Raw genomic sequence first — 27,813 nt, forward strand, 5'->3', positions numbered from 1 at the left:
ACCTCTCCAAAGGCTTCGTCCACCAGAAACATTGACTTCATCATGCGTTTGGTTGCAGTTCCAGCTTATGACCGAGACCACATGACCTTTTACTGAAAGCAGCTGGTCTCCCATCGCCTCTTAAAAAAAAGGGATTGAACATATTAAAAAAAAAAAAAAAAGACGACATAATGGGATCAAGGGCCAAGAACGCTCGGTGTTAAAAATGACACCCGTTGAGACTGATCTGGACAATCTTAGCTGAGCATGCAGGAGGAGATGCAGCTGAAAAAGCCTAAGCTTATTGGGCTTTCCCGTTCTTCTGCAGAGATCAAAAGAAAACCAAAGTTAGGAATTAGGATCTTCTCTGCCAGCCTCCCCAAAGCAAATTTGTACACAATTTTTTTTTTCCAGTTTAAAGGTTGCTTTCCCAAGGCTCAAATGGTTTATTCATTTGTTTAAGGCTAAGATAAGAAGGGATGCTGTTCAAAACCAAGCTGCAAATTTAACATCTCTAAGCAGCCAGAGGGAGCATAATACAAAAATCATACCAGGAGAGTGGTCTGCTAGCAGCGCACAAAAGGCATCCTAAGAGATATGAAAGCTGCACTCCCCCCAGGGCATGGACTGACACGGGTTTCAACTGCTAACGAGACCAAGGACATTGGGGGCATGTACCTCAAATGCCCAATGCTGCAGTGCCACGAGCTCGGGCTGAACCTGCAGGTCACATCAGGAGGTTTGCATTTTAAAGCAGTACATATTTGTGTTGCCTTATTATATAACATAATACTTTGTTTCAGCACTTCTACAGAATAGTTCTGGGCAGATGTTTTACCTGTGCTCCAAACTAGATTTCACCAGAAAAGAGGAAAAAAAAAAAAAAAAAAAAAAAAATCAAAAAAAGTGAAACTCTTAATGACTCCCCACCTCCAACTTTTTCCTGCAATGCCACAATGCACAAGTCAGTATCTCGCATTAAAGAGCCTGTGAACTTAACGAGGAGCATACATGACTAAACTGAGAAAAGTGACAGGATGTTTTGCTCTAGCCTCCATCCCTCCCCTCGCCTCCTCCCTACCGTCTCCTACCATCAAATGAGTTGTGCGAGCGGGCTAAGCAAGCTCTTGGGGGTGGGAACCTTGTTTTTCGGTGTTGTAAAGCACTTAGCGCACATCGTGAGATGACAGCAAACTCAACGAAGTGGATCACTGCCTTCTACGCACTCCAAGGCTGCATTAGACAGAGACTTTAAACACTGCCCTTCATCGTGGGCAATGACCATCTTAGTCCTTTTATACCCAACTTGGTGAGTAGCAGGATTAGCATGACATTTTCCTTCACCCAGGAGGACACGGTGATGCCCTTAGGAACAATGCTTCCCTTTTCTTTGCTCAGCGTCCGTCTCAAGGAGAATCACAAAGCATTTTCCATAAATCAGTGATTAGCCCCGTTTTCTAGAAATGGAGAGGCACCCATGGAATTTAAGGGACTTGCCCAAATTGTGTCCTGATGCAGTGGGTAGAGTAAGAGGAGCCAAACCCAAGGCTCCTGGGCCTCACTTGCTTCCTCTCACCCAGTCATGCAAAGATATTTACCGCTCCACCCATCTAGAGCAAGGAAAATCTAAATTTCACAGTTCTACCACTGTCGCCAGAGAGGCAGCTCTGCATGTGGGCTGGTAAAACTGCTCACCCAGCAGAGAATGCTGCCACGTCTCTTCGCATACAACCCCCACAAAGCATGTGCATGCAGCAAGGGCCTGTGCCCGCCTTCCCACCCAAAGGTCCCATGGGATCTCATCCAGGGTATCTGTACACATGCTTGCGCCGCAGCGCCAGGAGCTTTGAAAAGCACCTGGCGCAAAAGCAGCCAGGTGCTTTTCAAAGCAGCAAAATGCATGTTAGTGCTGTGGAAATGGCTGGAACTAACACACCTCGAGGGTGGTTTAGTTCAAAAGCGCACCGCCACCATCTTCTGCGTGCTGACAGTTCACTGCTTATACAACGAGACATGATGCAGCACGGTATGCGTCAGCTCACGTGCGGAGCAGACTCGAGTTGGATTAATCGAGTCTGCTCTGACTCGCAGGATAAAAAGGTATGTGTGTGTATAAATGCCCCCAGCCATTACAGCACAAGCCAGTCGGACAACACAGATTCTGTTAGTCAGACACAGACTTCAGCATTCACCCACCTTTGCGCAGCTCTGGGATGAACCACACTATGGTACATAAAATATTGAGTCTATGCAGCCGTTAGAACTTTTAGTAAAACTTTCAAAACGCTCTCCTAGCATTAAATCCCATGATATGCATGTCCTGTGAAGCAGGAGTACCCCATATCCTGTTTTACATACTTGGAAATTGAAGCATGGAGAGAAAGTGACTTGCTCCGGGTCAAACACTAAGACCTGCATGCAGCCACAATCAGAATCCAGATCTCTTCACTCCCAGTCAAAAAGTCTAATCATGAGCCAATGCTCACTTTAAAATGGTATATAAACAGCTGAGTTTTAATGGGTAGAACATCCTGCAGCTTTTTATTTTGATGATGATAATAATATCATCGATGGAGTATGTAACACTTTGGTCTCGTGTTTAAGACACTTACGTTGCACCTGAACACCTTCCGTGTGGGATTTGGATTTTTGATCCTGGCTCCCAGCCTTTGCATCATCGTCATCATCATCATCCAGTAGAGGGACGTAGTCAGTTTTGCCCACCGTTTCTCCAACCACATCATCAAATTTCTCCGCTTCCAGAGTGGCAATGAAGTCCCGTTTTATTTCTGGCTCAATCTCTGGTGGTGGCTCTGTCAGGGCGTCTGCGAGACTGAGATTGTTATCCAAGTCAGCCATGGCTCAGCAGCTCTGTAACCTGGAGAATGAGAAGAGAATCAAATGTTAATGACAGCTTTCATACAGCTACTTGGATGTTGATGCTGGCAACCGTTTGCTTGCCTCCCGTCCCACAGCACAAACACAGCCATAACAATTGCTTCAGGGCTCCGTAATTCCCTGATGCTCAGAAAATGTCAACAAAGCTAAGCCATACTCTCCCGAGTTTGCTAAAGGAACATACAATTTCTAGCAGTGCTTGCAATCACAGCATTAAATAAATGCCACTACCTGGCTGGAACCAAGAATAAAACTTAGTCTCCTGCTCGGTTTAGTCTCCACCCAGGGCCAGGAGTTAACCAAGTATCCTCAGCAGCAGAAAACCAGACAACGCACGGGAATCGAGTTCTTGAGCAAGTCGCCACCAACCTCCCCTGTGGAGACTAACGTTTTACCACAATCCCTAGCATATACTGCAAATTGGGGTGCTACTTTGCATCCTTTCCATACAGCGGCCTGGTTGCAGGTTGTTCTCAGCAAACATTAGTAACACCAATTAATGGCCACACCCCAGCACTGATGTTAGACGGTGATGCTTTAATAAATTAAATGCTAAAAACCCTCAACGCTCCAAGTTTAATTACTGGCTAGGTATAAAGAGCATCATCCAGTCCTTTTCTCCATATGCATGGGTGTTTATTTTAGCTCTCTGGCAAGGAGCAGGCAACTTGTGCAAACCCGAGGGGTGCAAAAATTCGTTGAGCAAACAGCAGAGATCCGTTTGTCAAGTAGAGTCCCAACTGCACATTGCTTACTTTAAGGCATCAGTGCTTAAGTAGAGTTAAGAAGAGATTTAGAGAGACATCAGGAGAAGGCAGAAAACAGGAAGATATGCCAAGGGGGCTTCCTTGGATGTTGATTTATTTTTTCCCCAGACTAAATACTGTCTTACAGAAGACAGGCCGCCAACTAGTGTCACATTATGATCTCCCAGCCACAGAGTAATGAAGGCATGATAAATACATACCATTTATGCAGTTTTTGCATACGGCGTTAAATACGGAATAAAAATCAACAACAAATCGCTTTGCTCCATATTTGAATGTGAGAATATGTTGCGTTAAAAAAAAAAAAGAAATTCCACCCTTTAACCAACAAAAAGTTGTACCATTTAAAAAGGAAATCTAGAAGCTACTTGAGAAAAAGGTTGTTCTAGATGAAAAATATAGGGAAAAACCAAGTACAACTATAACAACTGAAGTAAAGTAAGGCTCAAAGTGCAGCTCATTTGATATATTGTTAAGGAGATTGGAAAGGTCATTATCTGGGCAGCGCAACTCCTCATTTTGCAACCATTCAAGTGCAACACTGCACTGGACCCAAAGATTACACATTTCAAAAACACCAAGGCTGAAAGTCTTGGCCGTAAGTAGCCAGATGCACAAAGGCAAAAAAGCTAATAACCAGGAAAATATTCAAGGGTTCCTTTTATACATATCGCTGGATGCGTGGGACTCGAGTAGTCACCCCTCAGCATCCCCCAGCCAGTTATACTTTTCTGGCAACAGCCAAACCAACCTCCTACAGCTTCCAATGCACAGATACTTTCTACATGACATCAAGAAAAGGTTTTGCTACTGGTCCACGAATTTTGATAAATCTTTACACACTCCAAGGCAGTGTTGCACATCCTTCTGTGTATTACTTTAATTAGAGAGATTATTATTTATGCACTTTGGGTCAAGCACAAATGGAAGGTGAAGTTTTCAGTTAAAACATACACCTCTATTTGCAAACTGCAGGAAATGAAAGCAGAACTAGTACTAAGAAGGTAATCCCCTAAAATACAGAAGTTTCAATGTCTCGTAGAGCTTAAACCTTTTACCTTTAGATTTTTATTTGGCTGCAGTTCAATGAATGCCTAGCCTCCAGTCACAAGGAAGGAAACATCAAGGACAAGGTTCCTCTCTTCACTGGTTCAAGGTCAATGTTTAAAAGGTAATCGGGCATTTACCATAATATTCAGAAGCACCTCAGTAGAAAATTTAGGTTTCCAAATCACTTATTTGATCAATCAGGAGCCTAAACCACTTGAGAAGTTTAGTCCTACCTTGGCCCCGACCCCGACAGGAACAACAGGGATCGCAAAGCAATACAAATGTCAACCACCACCTTCCTCGCTGCCTACTTTGCATGAGATTAATCCAGAGCCCACTACTTCAGGAATAATCAGCGATGGGAACAAACGTCTTAGCCCTTTCTTTTGAAAGCTCACACAAAGCACTGGTTTTCTCTACAGTGCTGTAATCTTTAAAAGAGCAGTTTGAAATATCCACTACTTAAATCACGTCGTGAAACCAAAATGGAAGAACCAAGTCTGTAATCAGAAAAGAGTTATCAAGTCCAATACCCCACAAAGACTCGGTACTAGAAAAGAACAGCAGGAATTGCATTTCTATTTCTTTGGTCTTAATGATGGCACCAGCACCTCATTCTGGTGGCACTGTCTTTTGTTCAAGGCCAACACCAATACCGCAATTCCTAGACCACAGACTTGTGTAATGGTCTCTGAACCGCAATCTAAACAGTTATCTGTAGTCTAGTCCCAAAGGCATCGCCTCCCTCCTTCTAATACTTCCATGTGCTCATGACCACACAGCCCAGCGAGCGTAGACCACAATGCCAAAATATTTCCATCAGCTTGCAATTTTCTTGCAGTCAGTCAAGACTCAACCATCCATTTTATTTTTATTTGCATTAGTTTCAGTCTTGAGTGTTGTTTTAGCAGAGCCTCTTCTTGATGCCAAAATTTAGTGCCATCTGTGATGGTAAGTCACAGCCACGTTCTACTCGATATTTTTAGCATCAAGGCACCCCCTTGTTAGACTCTGGGCACCCCTTGGAAAATACCAGCTCTTAGCTTTCCACTCCTTGGACTACGGAAAGATGTTAGATCAATCCTTCTGTTGCAAAGAACTCAGACCGACCACAACAGGGGAGAATGTTTTTCAAACTATGGCTTCCTATTTGCAATCCGTGGGTCTCATCTTGTGAATCCCCCGTAGATGAAAATACCCAACAGCAGAAGAATGGACATGCCAGCTGCTGAGTCCTTATCACCAGGGGCCAATGACCCCATTGCATGCACATGCTGTACTGGATTTGTATATGAACGTCTCAACCACCTACGTACCGGACGGAGTCAGATGCTCCAAGAAAGTAATGAAGTGGGGCTGTATCATTGGGTCAGCCACCTGCGACTGCAGGGCAGAGCCCTATGCAACACCGCACATGTACAATGAAAGACCTCACAAAGTACAGCAAACAAGTGCAAGCGCGTGTAACAAAAATGATCAAATGCGGTGTAGGGACACAAGAAGATGAGAAGTGTTTGCATGCCTAACAATCCTTACAAGGCTTAAAAATGTACACTGCTTAAGAGCAACTCATGGCACCCTGGCTCAACCAGAAACCTGTACTGACTTCCCTGAAATAGAGGGCTGACTAATATTCAGCTGCCCAGTATAATCGTTGTCTGCAGTGGAAATCCCTAGGTAAGAGAACAACAGTCTTCCATTAAGATAGGGAAGTAATAGGCAAGTCCAAAAATAACTGAAGCGGCCAATTTGCGATCAGCATGTTCAACTGCAAACAGCAACTAGTCCAGGAGGAAGATGCAGATCCTACTGATGCTGGATCACAGCTCACCCTTTGTCTCTCTCATCTATCTGCCTCCAGAGTGAAGCAAGTTTGCTCAAAATGATCGATATCTTGTGATGCACCGGGGCATCACTGGGTATGATTCAGAGCTCAAGTCTCCCAGGCAGTGATGGTAATATGGCATTTCTTCAGATTGGCCTTCAAGATATCCTTGAATCTCTTCTTTTGCCCACCTCTAAAGGAGAGACCATGAGTGACCCATGATCACCCAGCATTACACAGGTCAAATAAAGTATTAAGAGAGTCATAAAAACTTGTACATCCCTACAATTCTTGTCCTGTAAGGAAAGTGAGTTTATGGGAAGCTGGAACATTTGAGAAGCAAATTTAGCAGCCCTTGTTCCACAGATATGTTTGGTCATCTTCCTTCATAGCACAATGCTATTATTCAGTGCATTCAGCCACTAAAGGTAGGGGAAGCTGCAGTGTAAATGGTGCTTAGAGCAGGAGACATTTTGGATCCTGAAAACTGAGGTGGTCCCATCAAGACTAGGAAAAAAAAAGTGTGCCATGATTTCTCTCTCCCTGCACTTTTTGCAAAAAAGAAGTTGTAAGGATTGACCCTACCCTATCTGCATAACAGTTTGCCAAACTCAGCACCTTCAAACCTAGGCAACAAGACAAACCTACCAACTTCCTGCAACTGGAGGGCAAGGGGAGGCACATGCCTTGCTGATGCTTCATTTCTGCAGACTTGAGAAATGAAGCAAAGTCAGCCTAACTAAACCAGAGACCTTAGTCACCCTCTATTAACCTAATGTAAAATGTACATGCAACTGGGGCACCTGAAAGCCTGGCAAATTAGCAGGCTGATGCACCAACAAAAGCCATGCTCTGGCAAAATGGAAACCCCCAGAGATCTCCTGCTGAATTACTGGAGGACTTTGGGGTCCACAAAACTGGAGGTGGAGAAAGGGGGATCCTGGACTTCATGCTTCCAGAAACAAACATTTCAGTGCAGGAACTCCCAGCCTGAATGAGGAACTGCAGTAACCAAATGACATGTGAAGTAAAAATGCACCTCTGAAAGGAGATTCCAGCCAAAAGCAAAAGCTTCTTCAGGTACCAATGCATGGACCCAACTGGAAGAGGACATTGGGTGGAGGTAGCAGTGTAGAGAGGCAAGCAAGTGAAAGCTGATGAGGAATATGTGATGGCAGATGCATGCAAGAACCTTAACCTTTGAATCCTAGTAAATGCTGCTCATGAGTCTCTGAAAACCAAATGTGTTAGAAGACAGGGACATTTTTTTTTAAATGGCATTAACCTTTTCAACAAAAGGGTAGGATGGAAATACAAAGCACCAAGCATTTTCAAGAAGTAGCTGTTTGAAATACGCTGAATAGCTCCCCAGCTGTGAATCCCTGCCCAAGTTCCTCTAAAAATTGCTAAGAGGCGGCAGAAACAAGAGAGCCAGGATCATTCGTTAACAGCTCGCTGCATAATTGAAGACGTTTATCTCTGGAAGAGCCCTAGCTGACTCTCACATTTTCCCCCAGTGGGCCCAATCACGCAGCTCCTTTGCTCCAAAGAAAAGGTGAGAAATGCACAGCTGTATCAGCTCCACACCAGCAGTGCCCCAAAACAGAAAGCCACTGTAAAAGCCGAAACACAAAAACATCACTTCTTTTGGAGCTAGCCATATCTGGCCATTGCAGAAAGATTAAGACATCCCCTATCTCAGGGGCTGCATCCCACAAAATTAGGACGTTTGTTCAGGGAAAGGAGTGTGGAGCTTTCTACAGAGCAGCCAACACTGAGAGCGCCATACAGACTTATTCCACACCCCAATATTTTGGGCATCTATTTTTCCATTTCTTTTAAAGCCAGCTTATGACTACATAAGGGCCTTTATCACCACGAGGACAACCACAACCGTTTCTCCAGACCAAAAGATGGCTTTCATAGGCATTAACATCAAGGAAGTCGAGGTGTAGAGAGAAGGTGACCCTAAAATTTCTTCAGTTTTTCTCCTTAGAAAAAGGGATCAAATGCCATTTTATCGGCGTTTGCCTCTGTAGTAACCGATTCCCACCCCAGAGGGTCAGAGCCGGTGCCGATGTCTGCACCATTCCCAAGCTCCTCCCACTATTTTTTCCTTCTTCCTATTTAGGGGAAGAGAGCGAGAGACATTTCCTGAGCTCCAGTTTCATTTTACAGCTTGCATGGCTTTACTGCATACCATCCTCTCCAAAAAGTCTGTGTACACAGAGGCTCTGCATTTAATATGGCAATCAGTCTGGTACAGACGCTACTCATCTTCCGGCTCGGGGATGGGGCAAGGGAAATACAAGACAAAGGCTTTCAGAGGACAGTTTTATGGACTTTGTGCGAGATGATTTACACCTTATGCTGAATGTTTCCATGTGCAGATAAACATGCTTCCTACAGACTGGCAAAGAAGATCTGCTTCTTCTGGAGGAACGCGCGGCCTCCCCCGAGTCCTGCAGTGCAGACAAGAGTATTTGCTGAAGTCTAATCATTGCAGGAATCCACACGGCCTTCAGCTCCGCCAGACACTAGAGTGACACAGCACTTGCAATCAGCTTCTCACAGCCACCCGGAGCAGTACTGTAAATGCAAGCCCATTTGCAGAGAAGTGAACGGCTTCCAACCTGCACCAAGCAAACTTGACTAAGTCCCCCCTTGTCTGACTCCAGCAGCTAAGGAAGGTACTTTGATTTCTGATGTTAAATCTCAGAGCACCGATTCTCAACCGGGGAGCCACAGAACCCCAGGGTGCTGCGAGATCCCTTCTGGGGTGCCAAGCAATTATTAGCACTGTTAGGGTGTCCGAACCCCTACATACAATTCACAAGATAAACCTAGAGATTTCAGATAGCCTCCAAAACATTCGGACCTGTTGTGCTCTGAGTTTTCAGCAGAAAAAACTGCCCCAGTATTTTTCTGTTGTCAAAAAGCCAAGTGAAAGTCAAAAACTGGCATTTTGTGAAAGGGAAACAATGATCAAGACCTGCTGTCCTAGAGTATTAACTCTACTATGTCCTCCCCAGCCAAGGGGTCAAACTCTGCTCAGGCCTCAAGGTCAAATACATTTTGGTCAGGTCATTCTCTTACAAGGCGCAGCGTTTAGAGCAAATTACATTTCCTGGCATTTAATCCAGGTCCGGTTTGTCACGCAGATTTGGTAAGCCATTTGTATTCTTTCAGTATCTTCACGCTCCTTTAAAATTAGCTTCTAATTCAGAGAATGAAATCTGTGTTGTAAGGAACAGAAGCAGCTCTGCCATAGTTGTCATCTCTCATGTCGTAAGTCAGCCTGCTTTTCTTAGGCTGGGTTACTACATGAGCTACTACTGCACGCTGAAGCATACGCAAGAGTATGACAGACAGACAAGTCATCCCTTCTCTTCCGTACTTGTAAAAATAATCTTTGTACAAAGGGGTCTCCAGTTTCTTAAAGAAAGGAACAAACACTGTTGACTTGCTCGGTCAAGATACCAAGCACCATGTATACTTCATGGACAGGTAAACCATATTCACAAACTCTAATTGCGTCAAGCTATGCTAAAACACCTTTGTATCCTCCACCCTTGCATGATTAAAGCTCATTTGTTTTCAAAATCTAAGGTCTGGATGTCCTAAATCACGCGCAACTACCAAAGTCACTGAGGTCTGATTTTTTAAGAGGCCGACTACCTGGTAGCCCATTTGATTTCAGTAGATAATGTGAATGCAGCTTACCTATGACAAAGGGCAGACCCAGAGTTCATTTACAACAATTGGATTGTTTTCCAATAGGCATGTTAGATACAGTGCTACATCCTCTTAAGCTAAGTAGAGACAGTCAAAAAGCTCAGGGCTGAATCGATTCAATCTTGGCAGGTTAGTCAAAGTTGTGTAGATTAAATCGATGAGCAACTGAACAGACATTCACTTCTGATCCCAGAAATGCAGCCACGTGCCTGCAGTGGCCCAAGCCAGAAGCTGTAAGGTGCTAAGAGCCGGCCGCCCTCCTCGGCTGGAGCAGGCAGCTTGAATCTGGAGGGGATCTGAGACAGAAGTTCAATAAACTGATTTAACCTAAATCAGTTAAATCTGATACCACACCCATCCAGGTTCATCTTAAACTGGTTTCAACCATTTTGAAAGTGGTTTAAGTCCACTGTACATCTGTTGCGTTACAGATTTGAACCAGTTTATGATCACTGATACCAGTTTGTGTGCAATTTCTGTCCCTAGTCTTAACTGTCCTATGCTAAAAATTTATATTAAGGAATGCAGGTATTCATTTCCCCATAATGCCGACTTCCTTCAGGTCAAGCAAATTATACATAATTTCTTAAGAGAGTCTTACGTAGGAATAAGTGCAGGCTTACGGGCTAGCCTTTCACTGGGTATCACCTAATAGGTTAGATATTAGTTACAACAATATGCTTAGGGTGATGAGACTAAACACAAGGCCTCTCTCATGCCTTGTGCCAGCCAATGCATTTGCTCCACTGTGCAGTGGTATAGTTTAGCTAAACCAAACCCTGACTCTTCCCAGGTAGCAAGGATCCAAACCCTCACCTGCTCCCCTCACTGAAGCATCTTGTTGCCTTGTCTCCCTTTTGGGCATCCAATGGTGGCATCTTAGAGGCGAGGAATGTCACACCCTGCCCGACTCCCCATGCTCCAGTCCTGAAACAGTAAACCGATAAAAGTGCCATCTACTCCAAACCCAAATTAGCCCTTTTACTTTCCATCAGGCCTACTGCCTACAAGCTGGCCCCAAGGTACTGATCACTAGGAAACCTTCCATCATCACCACTGCAAGTCTATTTTTCCAAGCACCACTTTAACAGAGCCCTCATTGGATTCCCCTTCCACAGTGCTCTTTTGCACATGCCCCTCACCCCACCCCCTCTTCAGCCCTTCCACATTTCTCCTACACTGAAGAAGCAGAACGTGGCCATCTCTGCCTCCCTCGAACTGCCAACCTTATAACCTGCAATTCCACATGCTCAGGGAGCTTCAGTCCCCAGACTGCCTCCTAGCTGGCTTTTGCACAGGAGTGGGGCTGAGCTGGCTAGGAACACCACCCCAAGCCAGCCTGTCCAGCAAAGTCACAGCATGTCAACACAAAAGATATCCCAAGGTAAAGAAAGGTGTGGCCCTACAGTGGGTCTGCAACAGGTGCCCAGGTACATGCTCATATCCTGCATTAAACAAAACAGCCTGCCCCTCGGTGAGAGAACGGGGAAAAGCAGGACACCAACAGCACGGAGGCAATTGCCACAGAGTGGCTAACAAGCTAGGCTAGAAACTTGTTTTAAGGTTTAACTGGTGAAGCCATAAAATTTACTATAGCACTTTCTGTATAGTATCACTCACTCACTGGGCATTGGCTTGGTCTGGGTGATCTCTCTCCCCTTTCCATCTGGCTGCTTACTCCTGTATTATCCACAACTAAATAAAAAAAGTTCACCCAAAGCACACATCTTTAACAGCTCACCCAAATGATGTGCCAAAAGTTACAAATCCAATCCCAACCATGCTTTCTTAATGTAGGAAGCTACAATTTACAACAGACAGGACGTGCAAAAATGATTAGAAGTCTGGCTATGTGCGTCAGCCACGGATGTAGGTACATGTATATAAAGAAGGTGGTTTGTTTTTTTTTTATAAAAGCATAAGGGTTCCCTTGATCACCTCACTTGATTATGCCTGGCTAAATAGATTTATTCAGGTTTTCCAAATCCATGGGCAGAATCAGTGGTTTCCATTATAACAAAGCACATCTCTTAATATAATAAATGAAGTTTTGGGGAAAACGTCACAGCTCCTAGCCACACCTTCCACCATTCGTACCGTCAGGTTCAACAGCACAAAAGGTAAAGACCAGATCACACAAGGTACCAAACAGTCTCTGGACTTCACATGCAAGCGAAGAGTATACGGCATCTGGCAGGCCCGGGCTCTGAGAAGTCCCATGACTTAAGAGGCCCTTCAGGATCACAAGTAAACCTCCAGCCAGTCCAGAAACATCAAGCATTCAGGATGTAGAAATACAATACCAAGAAATGTATATAATAGCCTTTTTTTTTCCAATCCAGAATCTGAATTCAGAAAACCTTTTCCGAAGGGTACAAAAGGTTTGTACTTTTGTTTTAAGTGACCATTAAATTGCTACTCTCTCCGTACCTGCTGTATGCAGTATATCATTTTGCAGCTCTGCGCAGAGCGGAGAGCACTTAATGGGTGCACCCCTGAAATAGTGACTTAACTGCTCAATTGATACCTTAAGAAAAATAACCCCTTTGAGAAAGCTTGTTTTAACTGCACTGGAAGTGTCTCGCTGCTTCACATGACTGGAGCAAAAGACCATCCAAACAAAGAGTACTAACCCAAGATGTGGAACAGCCAAGAACCCCTGTAAAACACCTAGGCTTTCTTTCAAGCAACTAATTTGACAGATCACTATGTTCAATGCCAATAAGCAAGTGAAGGTGCGATGCCTGCATCTGCATCCCAGTTCATTTCTACCACCAAGTGCCACATCAGATAATAAGCCTCATTTCAGGAATGTTTTCATTTAAATGAAACTATAATTCACTTTGCTTTTAAAGCAAACAAAACCCAGTTGGAACCATTATTGTTTCCTCATGTTGCTATTGCTCAGTCATTTCCTCTTTCCAGATGTCTGATGAGAAGTGGAAGTGGTGACTTACCAGGGCTTTATTAATGCTTCCTCATCTTTTTGAAGCATCCGCTTACCCTTTTCTGAATTTCTTCCCTTTTGTCACAAGGCCTAAGCAATGAAATGGATTAAATGACCCTAAATGAAGAAGTTTATGAATAAGCCCATGGCTCACTAAAGGTTGGCTCTTCCAAGAAGACCAGACAGAACTCGAGGGTCAGCCAGAAGGGTTCTCGTTTCGGCACGTGGCACGTTTTCCCCTGCTTGGGTGGAACATGTTATGTTCACAGGACTAGGAGTGCTGCGACTTCAGGCCTGAAGTCTGCAGTCCAGAAACGTCCATATAACATCACTAGTAAAACTGAATCTTGATTTAAATCAGTTTGCTACAGTATTAATGAAAGCTTGAATCTGGAAGGTTATGGACAACACTAATGTGCAACTAGTAACAGGAAAATGTATCCATACTTCCCTGCAAACTATAGTAAGGTTGATAGAGCCATTTTAATGACGCTTCAGCCTGTTTATACCCTGCCATAACAAAGCTCCCTTCAATTGAGATAATGTGCACATTCAGGATACTTCAAGTCTGCTTTCCTAAACTATAGTTTGTCTCAACTATAGTTTGGGGGGAAGGTTGGGAGGGCGGGTGGACAATTACTGTCGCCAACTGCAAAGTAAATGCCACTCCATGCATCGTATGACTATTTGTGTCTGCCTTTTCTCTGTACAGAAACCCAATCAGAAGAAAAAAAAATGGTCTGTGAAGCAAGAAAATTTTCTCCTCTAAAAGCCACTATTATTGGTAGCAGGATCCTGGAAAGAGACTTGGATACCACCTGGGAGATCAAATGGTAACAATCAAAGTTGGGATGGGAAGCAATGCCACAGCCTGCAAAACAGATGGGTTAGCTGCAGACCGCAACACAGGAATACTCCTAAGAGAAACCTCCTTTAGGAAATTAAGAGGTTTGGACAGGGCCATGTTTGCCCCCGATTCTGAAGTGCCAAGAACAGCTGGTTGTACTGTTCAGACCCGAGGCACCACGAGTGATTTCACTCATTTAGCAGTAACCTTCCCTAGCAGGTCTAACCCTAAACAGGACTGGTTAGGTGACAGGAAAACGGCTAGGACAAGGGGTGATCTACCACGCCCATGCTTCCTCCAGCTGCAACTTGCAAAGATCCTCTTCTTTTGTATTTCATGAGCTGCAGCTTGCCTGTGACCTCCATTCCCTTTTCTATAAAACTTCTGGCCAGGAGTCAGGATCATAAGTTGATTTCTTTGACGACTGAATAGGCTCAGACTTCCATAGCTTCCCACTTTAAATCACTAAGACAGCTGCAAGTGGATGCAGGCGAGTACCTGATCCCAAGAACCAGGGCCCCATGTATGTGTGTGAAACCGTTCCAGGTCTCGCCTTTCCTTTTTCTGGAGAATGAACACATGCAATTTTTAGTTTGGAAAGGGCCATGCTTGCATTCCCAATGACCCATATGGGTATTGCTTGTGACAGCATGTTGTAGGGGGGGATTAATCAAACTGTCACAGTTCTGATCATATTGGTTTATTTTTGTTGGCCCAACACCAACCAAGAGTCTTCACATCCAAAAGGAAGACAATGAATTGATGCCTGCCTGAGCTTGGCTGCTTCTGGTAAGTGGCCTGTATAGCAAGAAAACCACTCCAGTTAAACAGGCTAAGTTCCTAAAAACAGGAAATAGCCATGTTTATCTTCAGTGAAAAAGCCAGGTGACAGTTTGGCTGGTGCAGAATGAGATGCTTCCTGCTCTTTGAAAATGAAGCTGGAGAGATGGAGCAGTAGAAAGTAAGTAATGGTGATCCAAGAGGCCCCTTCCTCCTACTGGTTCTTCCATCATCTCAGGGCTGTTGTCCCTCTTGCCTCTCCAGTCATTTCCTGGGGGCAGGTGGTGGAAGCAGTAGCAGGGGATGAGACTCAGGAACAGAAACCGGGAAAAGCAAGTTAGATATCAGGACGTGACAACCCAGAGCAACAGGTAAAAACGATAATGTCATGACCCAATGATTGTGTGCGCGCTTCGGCACTGCAGAATTATTTCCCGCCACGTGGAGCTTTCTTTGCATGGTGCAATTCTCAGCTGCAGAGAGAAAACCCCGGTGCAAAGGAGTTCCCGCCACCCGTATGTAAATTTGTTCCCCATTATTGGCTGTTTCTAAATTATTCCCACGTGAGATCTCCGAGGATCCTGAGAACCCCGATTCCGAGAATTCCGGGAGAAATCCGAGAGAATTCCGGCAAGGAGTCCACGATTATCTCGTGGATTTCTACGTATCTCTCGGACCGACTGGTGGTTTGATCAGCCATCAAGAATCTCTCCCCGTCACCGGACGATCCCTGACGTACCCCTGCCCTGCGCGCTCGTTGAGAGTCACAGCACGGACTCTCGTATCGGTTTAGAGAGCTCTCATCGTTCGAGTTTTCTTCTTTTCTTCTATCTACAACTGTAACCAAGTTTTCCAGCCTGCACCGCGACCATCTACGGTGTAAGTAAAATAATCTTTAATCAACCTCTACACGTGAGTGCCTAATTCTAGTCCGCCGTGCCAACTTCCCCGGCCCACGTGCCCGGGCTGCTGGCCACAGCCCCTCGGCCCCGACAGATAATCCTGACACTTTCCCGGCCTTTTAGGTGGGACAAGGGAATGCCATTCTCTATTACACCTTCCTAGGATGCATGAGAAGGGAGATTATAATATCCTTTATTTCATGTAGGGCCTAGACCAGCGATTCTCATCCTGGGATGCCACAAGATACTTTTACAGGTGCCACAGGAAGCTGCACAATATTAGCACTGAGGTGTGCAAGCAACTACATTACTCACAAGGCAGACAGAGATTTCAAACACTGACCCAGACAAACGCTTTGGGTAGAGGCACTATCTTTTATCAGACCAACTAAATAGTTGCGCTTTGTGCTTAGACCAATAGCTACAGCCAAGATCCCTGAAACATTAACTCGGAGCATTAAAACCCATTCTGCCCTGCTGTGGTCTTCTAGTCCTTGAAACGGAAAAATTACTTTTGTATTTGTCTGTAGTCAAGAAGAGTAAAACCGGAGCTGCCATTTTGTGAGGGGGACCTTGCGTCTAGAAAGGGTGAGAACCATTGGCCTAGACAGATGCCATTTATACCAGTGTAAATACGTAAGGGACAGAGGATGCAAACTCCTTGACTGGTGTAAAATACAGGTGTCATGTCTGCAACTTGTCCCAGGAGAGCCATTTGATCGGGGCAAACCAACTATCACCTGTCTCCTAGTGGAAAATGCACAACAACAGTAGCCTGCAGTCCGAGCTATCCCCAGGATAAACCGCACACCCATCTGTACAAACCCAGCTATCATTTATGCTGTTGTACAAAGCCACTATGGATGACACTTTATGCACTTACCTGTCCCGGCACACAGAGCTCACCTATCACAGCTACAGGTATTTAAATGACAGAGTCACAATACTAAACCCACTCTTGACGAAGTGTATTAATGCTGTTTTGTAAGAGATACTTTACTCTTTGACCAGACTGTTAGCCTTCATCCTTTAAGCAGAGCTTCTCCTGCATCTCGGGGATGAGCTCTCCCCAGAGGCATAACCGAGCAGGGGCTGCAGGCAGGCTGTTGGCAGTGATGGTTGCTATTTTTGTGCCCCCCAAGTCAGCACCCCGGGATGTTGCTCTAGTCACCTCCCCTCCCCTTTGTCATGCTACTGGCTCTACCCCCAACATACAGGATCCACCTGGACCAGATGGAGGTCTCAGCCTGGGCTGTGTGGAGATCATGCAGGGGGCTGTGGGTAGGGGCAGTGAATTGGGCTCAGGATGCCCTTCATGGGCTTGAGTGCTGTGGGCACTGCACAACACCCAGGCTGCATCCAGTGCCCTCCTTCCTGCAGCCCACCAAGAAGCAAAAGGACAAGGGCAAAGTGGCTGGTCGGCACCGTCAGAACTGCTGTTACTGGCGAGGACAAAATGCCACGTTCCCACAGCCATCTGCTATGCTGCCTTTCTGGCTTTGCCACCCCCTGGGAGAATAGGTCTACTTGCCCCTGAAGCTGCTTTTTTCCAAACCTGCCGATTCCCTTTCTGGACAGGGAAGTGGGGCAGAAGTGACCCTGCTGGACTGGGTGGTGAGGAAGAGTGCGTGCTGCCCAGAGCCAACAAAGCTCCCTATAGAAAAAAAGTCACAGAAGAGCACATGAAAGGCTGGAGACAAAAACCTTCCTTCTGCCTCTGGCTCTTCTCAGCCAAGCTGCCGCTCCAAAGCGGGCAAGGACACCATATGCCTATGAAGGGCAAGCAGAGGTGAGGAGATAATCTCCTGTGGCAGCAGGACTGCCAGGAACAAGACAGGCAGGATACCAAGCAATCTTTTCATCTAAGAGCGTGAAATGAAGGGTCCTGCTTTTTATACAAGGAAGCACTAGCCCAGCCTCTCGCCATGGGGGTGGCCAAGGAAAGACGATACGCACTGCTCCTCCTGCCAGGACTGCGCGCAGGCCGATGGCCCCACTGCAAAGGATCTGTGAACCCTAGAAAGATGAATTGGGAGTTCCCTCACAATACTGGTTGAAAAAGTCTTAAAGCCAATATTGTTGCTACTTTATTGGTTCCAGTTTACATTAAATGTTCCTTTCCTCCCAAAGAGACAAGCTGGTGTTAGAACAGGGTGCTGCCACGAGATCCTGGATAGCGTTCCCGGGTCCCATGCAATATTCAGTGATAGGTGTGAAAACACCTACACAATTCACCAGATAAACCCAGAGAGTTCAAACAGGAATGCAACCTAAAAACAAGCCTGCCCTGCGGTGGTCACCGAGTTCTTTGCAACAGGAGAATCACTCTATTATTCTTCTATAGCCAAAGAAACCCCAAGTGACAGCTAGGAACTGGCATCTTCCAAGGGGTGTCTGGAGTTTAAAAAAGGTTGAGAACAACTGCTTTAGAAGAACAGTTAAGCTGATGGGGACACGAGCAAAAGCAATAGGTTGTGGAGAAAAAAAAGCCATCATTCATTTCCACTGATGACGCTCCAGCCTATACCTTTGAGCCAAGGGAAATAACTCCGACATAACTGTGGAGTTATTAAATCAATGTCCAACAACAAAAGTTACATACATTGCATTTTTGCCTTCAAAGAGAGCTTTACGAGTGTTAATTGCACCAAGGCGCATTGGGAAGAGAGTAGAAGAATACCCACGTTCAAAATGAATGTCCCCCCTTTGAGCAACTCTCACTACTATTAAATAATCAGAGCTGTAATGATAGAAGTGCCCGGGTAAGCGATGGTTACATTACGAAGTTGCCTAGCCTCCTGGCCAATACAAAACACTCTAATACACTTCTCCTAAACTGCAGCATGATAGACTCCCTGCCAATGCAGCTTCATAGGGTATACAAGAATAACTTGCCTATAAGCCTTTGTAGAGATTAGGGAATGTAAAGGTGGGGATTAATGGGCTTGGACAGCTCTCAAAAAAGCCACATGGAAGATGAGTTCATAGACAATAACTGCAAGGGGCTTTCTTTAAACTTTAGGGTAAGTATCTGGCTGCGCATGACTCAGAGCTTTTAAACAAGGGGCCTAAAAATGACTGGTATGTAATCTCCAAAACCATAAATGTTAACTCCTTTAGATAAAAGGTAAAGGGCGCGTCTCTGCACAGCCTTGTGTGTTTGAAGCCACACAGTATCAATTCAAATGCTTTTCTGTTCTTCAAGGAAAAGCCAGAGAAGACAGAACTGCGTGCTGGTTTCTCGTGCCACAAGAACCCCGGGCTCTTCTAGATATTACACACCCAAAGAAGAGGCAGCACAAAATAAAGGCATTTATATCATTAAGTTAAGGGGAAAGAAATCTCTGGTTTTTAAACCTGGCAGGAGACAGCAGAGGAAGGCAATTAAATGCAGGGGGAAGGGTTCTGAAAACTGTTGGTTAATAAAGCAGTCTCTTTTTATGCTACATATTGACTGCTAAGCCACAAGGCAAACAGGCAAGGCAACCAGCTGTTCCTGTCAGCTGTTTTCCTTTAATAGTACATGCATCAAAAAGGAAAGCAGCTTCCATTTAACTAAAAGCAAAACAAGAGAATAATGCATTTGCCAAAAAGCCAGGACTGCACTGTCAAGGTGTTAGAGTTAGACGTCCGCTTTAGCCAACCACCCTGCACTCCCTCATCTCTGAACCTTTACCTGGAGATGTCTACCGAGTGTAGATACACCCAGGCAACTTCCTTCTGCAAGCAGACTCCTTTGTAATGTTCTCAGCTCCCACCATTTTATTATACATGTCGCAATATCCTGAATCCACTAATCCTAGAGACATGAGATTATGCGAGCATCTCAATTTTCATTTAAAAAGGCTTCTAGCTCCTTATGGGGTAGAGAAAGTACAAGATTATGAATGCTAAGAAGTCTCCAAGCTAGAAGAAAAATGATAAGAATCATTAAGTTATAATGATTTAAGAAAATTGTGATTCTCTGGCAACTTGATTTGATTTTTTTAGAATAAAAAAAAATAAAAATGGAGGGCTGGAAGAAACCTCCAGAGGTCACATCTAGTCCAACCCCCTGCCTGAGGCAGGGTCATCCCTATCCAAACTATCCTATACGAATCTACCGTCTAACCTATTAGCAAAAACTACGCAGGCAATCAAAACCTGACAATACAAGGCATAACTCCCTAACCTGCCACAGGTAAAACAGGGGGACAACAGTGGCCACTGCCCTGATGCTGCAACAGTTGTTAAAACACACTTGAGAGCCAAGAAGAGGGCTACAGAGGATGGCAACCCCCCCCCCTGTACCAATCTGACCACGGGATAAAGCTTCCTTCCCAAATCCATAGCTAGCAAATCGGTCTGACCCTGAGCAGAGGGGCAATGCCCTCCAGCCACAAATCTCTGGGTTTTCGTCCCAGCAGGGACACTGCACACCATGGTCAAAACCCGCAGCTTCCACTGAAGCCAGCCAGCATTTCTGAAAAGGATCCCACCCCACCCCTCCACCAAAATGTGTGGCAATGAGAGGGGGAAACTCCTTCCCAGCCCCACGTGGCAACCAGCAAGTCCTAGAAGCATGGGAAATACCCATGTCCTGCTATGGGCACAGCTACTCCTAGATCATCCCCAACTCATGCCTGTCCAACCTAGTCCTGAACACCCCCAGTGATGGCACTGTTTCCACAACTTCCCTAGGCATCTATCCCGCTGCTTGCTGCTCTAACAAAGACGACATTTTTCCTGATATCTAATCTAAACCTACTTGGCTGCAATGCTGGGCCACTGGCCCAAGTCCTGCTCTCTGCAGCAAAAAAGAAAAAGAGGCGTTTCCCCTCTACTTTATGGCAGCCCTTCAAGTATTTGAAGACTGCTATCATGTCTCCTCTGAAGTGCCTTTTCCATAGGCTGAACATGCCTAAGCTCCTTCAGTCTGTCCTCGTATGACTTGCTTGCAAGCCCTTAATCATTCTTGTCGCTCCCCTCTGGACTCTAACTTCTTGTCCTTTTTAAATGCAGAGCCCAAAACTGCACGCCATGCTCTAGATGAGGCCTATCCACTGCTGAGGAAAGAGGCACCATCACCTCCCATGTCTTGCACCTAATGCTTCCATTGATGCCGCTACCAAAAAAAAAAAAAAAAAAAAAAATCGCATTTACTGCTTAAAAAGTTTAACAATACAGCTATCCAGAGCCTGTTACAAATTCTATTATGTATTAATTAGGGCTTATCTATAGAGGAAATGTTCAGAATAGGCACTGCATAATAGAGATTCCAAAATTAAATTATTCCAAGCTTAAAGTGCAGTTTTGTTGCTTAAATATTCACATGGGGCCTAATATGAAATAGCTATTGCATTTTAAAATTCACACGATACCTTATTTTGCAATAGCTTCTGCATGCAGATAGATTTTACAAGTTATCCCTTCTGGTGAGTGGCAGAAACCATTCCAGCTGGTGGGAAATGATCTGGCAGGAGTGGGCGAGACTGAATAACAAAGGGATACTAGAAGGAAGTGGTGAATAAATACCCCAAGGACATTCCCATGCCAAGATTCACATGGTCAATTTTGTAGCCCCTCTTGCTCAACATGTAAAACGGGATGGCTACAGCCAGGCCCTGTGTGAACTGCTGCAAGCTGGACCTTACCTCTTAAAAGAGCCCCCCCCGTCCCGTATCCTGCACCAATACACTACGTAAGACTAAAAATTGTGGTATATTCATTTCTTATGTGGCGACTTCAAATGACAAACAGAAGAAAAATCATCATGACAGTGGGGTTACCTTAATAATAAACTCCATTTGCTATGAGCCACAGACATTTGCAGTTGCAAGCTACGCGTTTGGCAGCTAGGGACTGTTCACATACCGGCTGTGCTGCTTTATACAAAGCACCTATATATGATATAAAACTGAACACCCACATTAGGGGTTGGACCAACAGCACCTTCAATGAAAACATAAGCCCTGCACCATAATTACACAGTACAATTAAAGCTGGTGATCAGAGCACATCGGGTAGCTTTGAACTGAGAAACAATTCTACTAGTAATTACTAAAATGAAAACACAGTCTGACTGTTGATGCCCCATCTCCAAGTGTCAGAATTATTAATCCTCTGAAATATATGAAACAGCTTTACTGGTCTTCAATTACTTTATTTTATCTGGTTATGAAAAACACTGCAATGACTTACATTTGAAAGCAATCTTCCTTATGATTATGAGGGCCAGCAACTTCAAGAGAATGAAAGTAGAGACTCCAGGGACCACTCCGCCCCACTGTGAAGCATGCAGGACACCACCGGCTACGGGAGACTTTCAGAGATTTCAACCTACAGTCTTAGGTTGGGCGGCAACACCATGCCTGGTCATTGTAGCTGACGGTTCAAGGAGCCTTCCCATTGGACACGTGCAAGAATCTGGAAAAGGCTTCAGCCAATTAAGAGATTAAGCTGGTTATAGAAGTGGGCCAATAGATCAATCAATCAAGATGGAGAAACTCTCCTGGTTTACAGGCCAAGAGTTTTTTTAGGGTGTTTCCTCCTACGGTCTGGAATCCTCCCATCAGTTTCTGGATAGCAGCAGCAACCCTGCTCAAACAGGTAGGAAGGCTTTCGTGACTACTGAAGCCATGACGACACAGATTGTCAGGGGGGTCTTGAATTTGGGGTCAAGCAGGTGTCAGAGGTACTTGACCATCTGGTTCTTCCCAAACTGCTAAGTACAAGATGAATCTTTGAAGGACATGGTATAGGAAATGTTGAGAACCACTGGTTTCCTGCTGCACTGCAGCTGTCCAGCCTGTCAGTGATTTGTAGGCTATCCACAAAGACAGTTTTAAAGGATTCACTAGTCCAAATACACCAAAGAGGGTCCCTGCCAGCCATGCTACTTTAGAGTGGGCACGATCACCCATATTTAGTGAAATGCAGCAGCTTTCCACTTGCTCAGTATGCATTCAATATGCTGGTTCCAATGTAAAAGGTGAACTGCTTGCGTGTTTGGCTACCTTAGCAACTACTTCGCTTTGCATGGGCCTGAGCTGCCAAAGCTTGACTACCAAATCCCCAGCCAGACACTCATGGACTTAAAGCAGGGCAGCTCCAGAAAGTTTGTCATTGTAGAACTTGATCCATCTTGTGCCATCTATCCAGGGACAGCCGTTTCCAAGTACAAATCTCTTATGAATACAGCCTCCAGCCATGCTCTTACTTCACAGTGCTGCCTTGGTGTATGACGGAGCCAGTAACACGGAGATCTTTCAAACATATGCATGTAAGCTAGCATGTGAACATGCAATTCCTGAAAAAACAGTAAGAGCTGGGCCACCTCATCCAACATGATCTGTAGTGTAAGGCATGGAACATATTTCTGGACCAGCACCTCCGACTTTGGACGATGCTGTGTTATTCCAGTTGGTCTGGATAGTACAAAGAGGCTGACTGTGCGTGTGCATTTTTTGTGCACAGATGGATCAATGAGATACTATGACAATTACTTTATTAAGACCAGCTGCATTAGACACCCCATGCTGTTTGCATTTGTTTATGCTTATGCACAAATATCCCCGTTTTAAAATGCAAGGCTACGGCTTAACATGCAATTGCTCTTTTAAAATAATGCTTAAAAGCATACAGCATTCAACTTTTCAGAAGCAGTTTGGGACATCTAAATGTCTGGGAATAAGTCACTTTTCTGGTCAGAACTGCTCTGGAAAGTGTCTAAAACAACTGGGAGTCAAATATTCCATTTATAACACAAAGGAAAAGGGGCAGCATCATTCAGCAACCATACCACTTCAGAACAATATAATCATGGGGGAAGTGCTGGCAAGGCTCTCAGGTCACATTTAGTCCAAACTCCTGCTCAAGGCAGGAGCATCTCACTCAAGTTTAACCTGCTCTTAATAACCTTTAGACTCCACAGCCTCTCTGGGTAAATAAAAACCAAAATAAGGACACAGGGGTATAGGTTGTAGCCATGTTGGTCTAAGGACACAGGCAGACAAAGTTCTTTGGGTAACTCTGATATCTTTTATTAGACCAACTGAATAGCTGGAAAAAATTCTTCTTTGCAAGCTTTCGGGTACAAACACCTTTCGTCAGGCTGAGGAAGCATCTGCAGTTGGTGCGCGCTCTTCCTGGATGGACTGAATGATGACGACGTAGGCACTGCCTGCAAGGCTAACTAGGAGCATCTTAGGTGTGAGTATGGAGTGGGGTTCAAACTCCCCCACCAGCAGAACCAGTTTCTCCCTCAAAGAAATTATTTGCCAGACCAAAAACTTATTCCAGCATCTACTGCTGCCTCTGCCAATCTGTGCCTAGACACATGTATGCCCATTAACAATTTCAGAAAGTGCTTGAGGTCCTTTAGCCACTATTGGCTCCGTGTTTAACAACTGAGACCTTTAACACTAGCATAAAAACACTGAAAGGGATTGAAAAGCAAGCAGCAATTATGTGCCTCTTCTTATAACCTGACTTATCAGCTCCTTGCATTAGACAAGGGTATTCTACGTGAGCAGAGCCGACTTGTAATGTTCAGTTTAGCAGTCAGTTCTGAAAACACATAAGCTGTAAAACAGTCGAGTTCTTCTGCCTTACTCTGAACTTCTCATTTGATTGCTCCAAGCCATACATTGGGACAAATACACAAAACAGACCTCTGGGGGAAGCAGCAGCCAACTCTCTCTAACAGGAGACTCTCAGAGTGGCAATACAACTTTTTCTTAAAGAAGATCACAAGGAATTTTGTTCAGCTAAATTCAAAACAGGCAGTTGGCCAAATGCTTTAAGGGCTTCATGGGATTCACCAGCTCTGAAAAGGGAGCAGCACTGTTCAGGGTAGAAATATTAGTTGGTTGTGATAGAAAATGGTGGCTTAAAGAAGTAACTGCTACTACTGCATTAAATTCATGGCAGCTTCTTGATGACATGCAGTCAGAAAATGGAGAAGCACATGCATCTGTTGCCCATTCAAAATGATTGGTAATAGGGGAGGATGGGGGAGAAGAATCCTCTGCTCACTAAAAAAAATTAAGAGATTCACTCCAGAAGTGTTCCCCTGCTATGCAGGATCAGAGAAAAGGTAGGCTGAAAGGGATCTCATCAGGTCCTGCTCAAGGCAGGATCATCCTTATCTGAACCATTCCGGCCAAATGTCTGTCCAATCTGCTCTTTAAAATTTCCAGAGCAAAAACCACACAGCTTCTCTAGGCAGCCTGTCCTATACCTGAAACCTTCAGCCCTAGCAGCAGCAACCCATGGTCAGTTCTGACCCATTTCCACCTGATAACCTGGGACAAATTAGCTCTTCCTGACAAACGCAGGAAACAAACATTTAAAACCACATCCCAAATTATTTTGGATCCTTTAGGAGGCAGAAATCTTTGAAGTATATTCCTGCATATTTAGAAAGAGCCTTAAGTAGTGGTGGATAACAAAATTGGAATATTATTCGAGTTAAATGCTATATAAACGGTCTTATTTCTATATAAGGATATGCTCTCTGCTTATGTTCCAGGAAAATGTGCTATAATCAGCAAAGGCACTCCAGGAAAAAGTAACTGGGACAAATTCTCTGCATGTTACATAGAAAAGCAGGGTAGTAAATGCAGATTTTAAAGGCAGTTTAAGTAGAGACTAGAGTCTGTCAGGAACATCTGTAGAAGGCAGAGTAGATTTGTACCCTACAGACTAACCAAAGCAGATTGATCATAGGGTTGAATGAACATCAGTCCCCAGCCATAGCTTAGTTCAGAAAAGCAGTCTTGTGGAGGAATAGCTCCCTTTTTCTTGTAACCAGTCTCCAGCGGTGATGAGATCCATGAAGAAACTGGGTTGTCCCCCCAAACTGCTGAGCATCATTCACTCATTACATCAAGAATGAAGGCAACTGCAGTGTATGAAAACAAAGAAGCAAACACCTCCAGCATCTACAATGGGGTGAACAGGGAGTCTTAGCCCTATGCTTTAACGTCTACTTTTCATTCCTGCTTCCTCTTGCGTTCAAGGACAGCAATGATGGCATTTATCTTTGGACCAGAATAGACAAAGGCTTGTTCAACATTGCAAGGTTTAGAGCAAAAACCAAGGCGAAAGAACTGGTATTGAGAGACTTCCTGCGTGCAGATGACATGGGCCTGGTTGCCCACAGTACATCTTCCTTGAAAAATCTCTTGGGCGGATTGAGTCATGCAAAAGCTTTAGGAGAGCAATTAGTCTCAAAAAGACTGCGATCATGTACCAAGAGATGGAAGCACCAGTGACTGACACCACCCTGGAGAATAAGTCATGGCGTCATTGAGTTTTTGCTACTTGGGTTCTAGAGTCAGCAGAAATCTTGACCTTCAGACTGAACTGACCAACAGAATTGGAAATGAGCAAAGAATTTCAGGCTATTACAGAAACGTGCATGGAATAACAGTAAACTATCAGCTAAGGTAAAGATGAGAATCTATGAGACTCGTGTGCTGCTCTTCCTGCTTTATGGTTCCACATGAGATGAGCTACCTGTGCACGCCCCTGAAAATAAAGTGGGAAGACAGAATACCAAAACACAGAGGTACCAGAGTGCATAGGACTGACACACTTAAAAACCACCATCAAGATGAGGAGGTTGCGATGGATCAACCATGTCGGGAGAATGGGAGGAGACCGTATCCAAGAATATTTTGTACAACAACATTCAAGATGGCTTTACAAAGCGGGGTTGTCCTTTAGGGCAGTCCTGTGCTGTGTGCAAAAAACGATAAGAAGTCATTCAACTTCAGTGCAGAAAGCTGGGAGGAGCGTGCAGAATCCCATCTGGTCTGGCACTGGGTGCAGCTCAACATGAAGCAGCTTTGATCCAGAAGGTGGAAGCAAAGTGAGAAAGAAGGAAGCCGTGCATTGCAAACTTGAACTCCTACTCAGACAACACACGGATCTGTGAAACTTGTAACAAGCTGTGTTGCTCTCAAATTGGGCTCATCAGCCACAACGGGATTCATCATCAGGCATCTGACTAGACCTCGTACATGTACACCTTGATCCAGAGGATCAGTGGTTGCCTACCTCCAGAGAAGTGAAATTTAGGTAGCCCAATGCCTCTTCTTCCAAACCTAATTAAGGTAAAAAGAGCAGTTTTCATCTTCCTAAATGCATGCAGGAAGCCAGCAGAGGAGGAAGGGAGTTGCTGCTGCAATCCAGCTGCCATTGTATTTATATTTCCGTTCTCTCAACAACAAATATATTCAACTGGGGACTAAAAATGAGGTGCCGCTTACAAAACAAAGACCTGGTTTCTGGAGAGAAAGGAGTGAAAAAAGGAGGTTTGGGTTCCTTGGCAGTGTTATCAGGTGTGCTCAATTAGTTTTGAAAGAATGATTCATTTCCTTGTGGAAGCTACAACTGCAGTAACTAGGAAGTTATTGACTCTCAGCCAGCCAAGGTATTATGCACTCGGGCACAGGCAATTTCCCCTTGCAAGGGGAAGGAGAAAGGACTGGACAGATTCCTCTTTCTTGTATAGGTCATTACTATTAAAATAAAAGCACTCTGACCACACTCCTTTTAGGTAAGCAAGAAACAACAACTTCTTACCATCTATCCCCATATATGACTCAGCACAGTACACTGAAAAATCATAGCTCACTTACTTCTCTGTCCTGCTATTCAGGCAATGCTAGCACATCTACACCGCAAACTTAAAATGTCCGGCAGCAGTCCTTGCACACTGCTCAGAGCGCACAACCTTGCAAGCTGAAAGCAGTGTAACACCACTCCCAGAGAAAACAAGTAAGATGCCCAACAAACCAGTTTTCCATCTTTACAAAGATGGTAAAGGAAGAAAACAGGATGACCAGGTTTTCCCAGAACTGATCAACTTTTTATTTAATTATCCTCAATTCTGGCTTTAGAGAACTGCTCTCAAAAATTGTGTTTCCACGTGAATGAATCATGAAATTCACATTAATGTTTAATTGATGTATAAGAACATATTCAGGAGGAAGTGCTTTGGATGACCTTAATGCTGGCTGGTCATCCAAGGTCCATCACCAACATCAAGGTCATGCAAGGCACTTCCTCCCAAGCATGTTCTTGTACTACCTGCT

At 44.6% G+C, this 27,813-nt stretch overlaps 1 protein-coding gene across 9 annotated transcripts in view; it reads right to left on the reverse strand.

Annotated features, from left to right (window-relative positions):
* MAP4 (microtubule associated protein 4) overlaps window positions 1-27,813 on the reverse strand; it is a 218,583-nt gene that overhangs the window by 136,629 nt on the left and 54,141 nt on the right. For all 9 annotated transcript variants that reach the window (XM_006260507.4, XM_014604463.3, XM_059729272.1 and 6 more), the window contains exon 3: window positions 2,592-2,857. In XM_006260507.4, coding sequence (XP_006260569.3) covers window positions 2,592-2,838 — 247 coding nt within the window. In that variant the 5' untranslated portion in view covers window positions 2,839-2,857. The remainder of the gene's footprint in view (window positions 1-2,591; window positions 2,858-27,813) is intronic.

The sequence above is a fragment of the Alligator mississippiensis genome, chromosome 5 (genome assembly GCF_030867095.1).
Source record: "Alligator mississippiensis isolate rAllMis1 chromosome 5, rAllMis1, whole genome shotgun sequence".
NCBI classification, from domain to species: Eukaryota; Metazoa; Chordata; order Crocodylia; family Alligatoridae; genus Alligator; species Alligator mississippiensis.